This window comes from Frankliniella occidentalis, unplaced genomic scaffold, assembly GCF_000697945.3.
Source record: "Frankliniella occidentalis isolate FOCC.00 unplaced genomic scaffold, Focc_3.1 Scaffold18, whole genome shotgun sequence".
Taxonomy (NCBI): Eukaryota; Metazoa; Arthropoda; class Insecta; order Thysanoptera; family Thripidae; genus Frankliniella; species Frankliniella occidentalis.
This window is the reverse complement of record NW_026267148.1, coordinates 2,124,478-2,126,581: the sequence shown is the minus strand read 5'-3', so window position 1 is coordinate 2,126,581 and position 2,104 is coordinate 2,124,478. Positions and strand designations below refer to the sequence as shown.

At 54.5% G+C, this 2,104-nt stretch overlaps 1 protein-coding gene across 1 annotated transcript in view; it reads left to right on the top strand.

Annotated features, from left to right (window-relative positions):
• The window catches only part of LOC127748892 (uncharacterized), a 6,756-nt gene that overhangs the window by 992 nt on the left and 3,660 nt on the right, over nucleotides 1-2,104 (top strand). Inside the window, exon 2 of the mRNA XM_052264314.1 lies at nucleotides 11-564. Coding sequence (XP_052120274.1) covers nucleotides 11-564 — 554 coding nt within the window. The remainder of the gene's footprint in view (nucleotides 1-10; nucleotides 565-2,104) is intronic.

The following is a 2,104-nucleotide window of genomic DNA, read 5'->3' as shown; positions in this document are numbered from 1 at the left end:
TCGGCTCAAGCAACAACATCTCAGTTTGGTGCTGGAGGCGGTCAAGGATTCCAGGCGGGAGGATCTTCAGCTCAAGCGGGAACATCTCAGTTTGGCGCAGGCGGTGTAGGACTTCAGGGGGGTGGATCTTCAGCTCAAGCAGCAACATCGCAGTTTGGCGCTGGAGGCGGTCAAGGATTCCAGGCGGGAGGATCCTCGGCTCAAGCAGCAACAACCCAGTTTGGCGCAGGAGGCGGTCTAGGACTGCAAGGGGGAGGATCTTCGGCTCAAGCAGCAACAACCCAGTTTGGTGCTGGAGGCGGTCAAGGATTTCAAGCTGGAGGATCCATGGCTCAAGCTGCAACATCCCAGTTTGGCGCAGGTGGTGGCCAAGGATTCCAGGCGGGAGGCTCTTCGGCTCAAGCTTCAACAACCCAGTTTGGTGCTGGAGGCGGTCAAGGATTTCAAGCTGGAGGATCCATCCCAGTTTGGCGCAGGTGGTGGCCAAGGATTCCAGGCGGGAGGCTCTTCGGCTCAAGCTTCAACATCCCAGTTTGGCGTCAGGCCCCAACAGTACTGGCCTTGGTTTGGACGATAATACAACGAATAAGGTGTTTTAAAACAAATAAAAATAACAACATTGTTATAAAATTCGATTTATCTTTGTCGTCTGCTCGTGGGACATGGAACCCTTAACAAGTCGTCTGATAGACGACCCAGTTTGGTTATACGTAAGTAGTTGGTAGGGCCAGAGGAGTGGTGGCATGTGTCGCCAGCTTCCGAAAGGTAAAATCCGTCAAGTCCACATTATTCAATGTGGCTTAAAAGGGCTTCGCGTACTTGGTGTTGGGGTATGGACAGCCGAACGCTGCGACACACATAACGTCGGGGTGCGACGGCGCGCAAAGGTATGTAATATTTGTCGTACGAATTTCATTCAAATTTCTTTGATCTCCACTTGCGTGTACACCGGAAGTAAAAGTGTGCAACTGGCACGTCGTAGTGTTCAGCTCTATGATGCACGGTCGGGAAATTTGAATACTGAAAAGTCCTATGGCCAACACTTTTAAGACTTGCAAACAGCCACCACCCAACCCGCATTGTGCATATTTTCCCAAATCAGATAAATCTAAATAAATTTCGCATTTCATGGACCGATTGCAAAACCAAGTTCTGAATTTCTATTAAAAGATACTGACATCCTGCCATCAGAACAGGTTTGAGAGTGTACCGCACCGCGTAACTGTGAATGCGCAGCAGTGTTGCGGGATTGCATGCCCGCCAGGGCTGCGGGGGCCATGGCGCCTTACGGGCGAATTGGATAGGCAAACCCGCAACACTGCTGCGCATTCACAGTTACACCCGGTTCGACTGGAGCCGGCAAACAAACCCGCCAGCACGGCAACCCAGCGGGCTTTCAGCACCCGCGAAAGAAACACACAATGTGACTCACATGGTGAGTCAATCCGATGGGTGGGAATCAATACAATGTCGCAAAGGTCGGAGAGATGAAAGATAGAGCCGGAGAAGTCCCGGGGTGCACTGCTGGAAACGCAAGTTGTGTGAATGTCGGCCACAGGTGTGTAAATGCCCATTCGTGCACACGGGGGAGTAAACAGGGAGTGTGAATTTTCCTTTGGGATAAGTACGCACTTTGTGCCTCCACGTGTACGAATGGCGTTCACGCAGCCAAAGTGTGTGACATTCACGCACTTATTGGGTTTCCCGGTGTGCGTGAGTAAGGGGACGTTGTTCGGGGGCGGTCCAGGACCGGACGTGACGTGAAAGGGGGGCCGACCCGCCGCGCTCCCTCGCTGCCCTGCCGGCGGCTCGGCGCGACTCGATGGCATCCGCCTCCCCTAGACATAATGTGGCAGCCCCGGTGCCGCACGGGATCAGTCCCCGGCCGGCCCATCTCCGGTGCGTTCTGCAGCAGCACGCGCTGCCCTCCCACACCATCCCCGCCATGAGGCCCAGAGCCACCCCCCTGCTGCTGCTGTTCCTCGTGGTGCACAGTAGTCGGGGGCGATACCGCGGCCCAGACGAATCAGGTAAGACCGGTGGGGTGGGGTTTCAAGCCTTCATTAGGTGTGAGTGTGCTGAGCTAGAGTTCACTGTGCTGTAT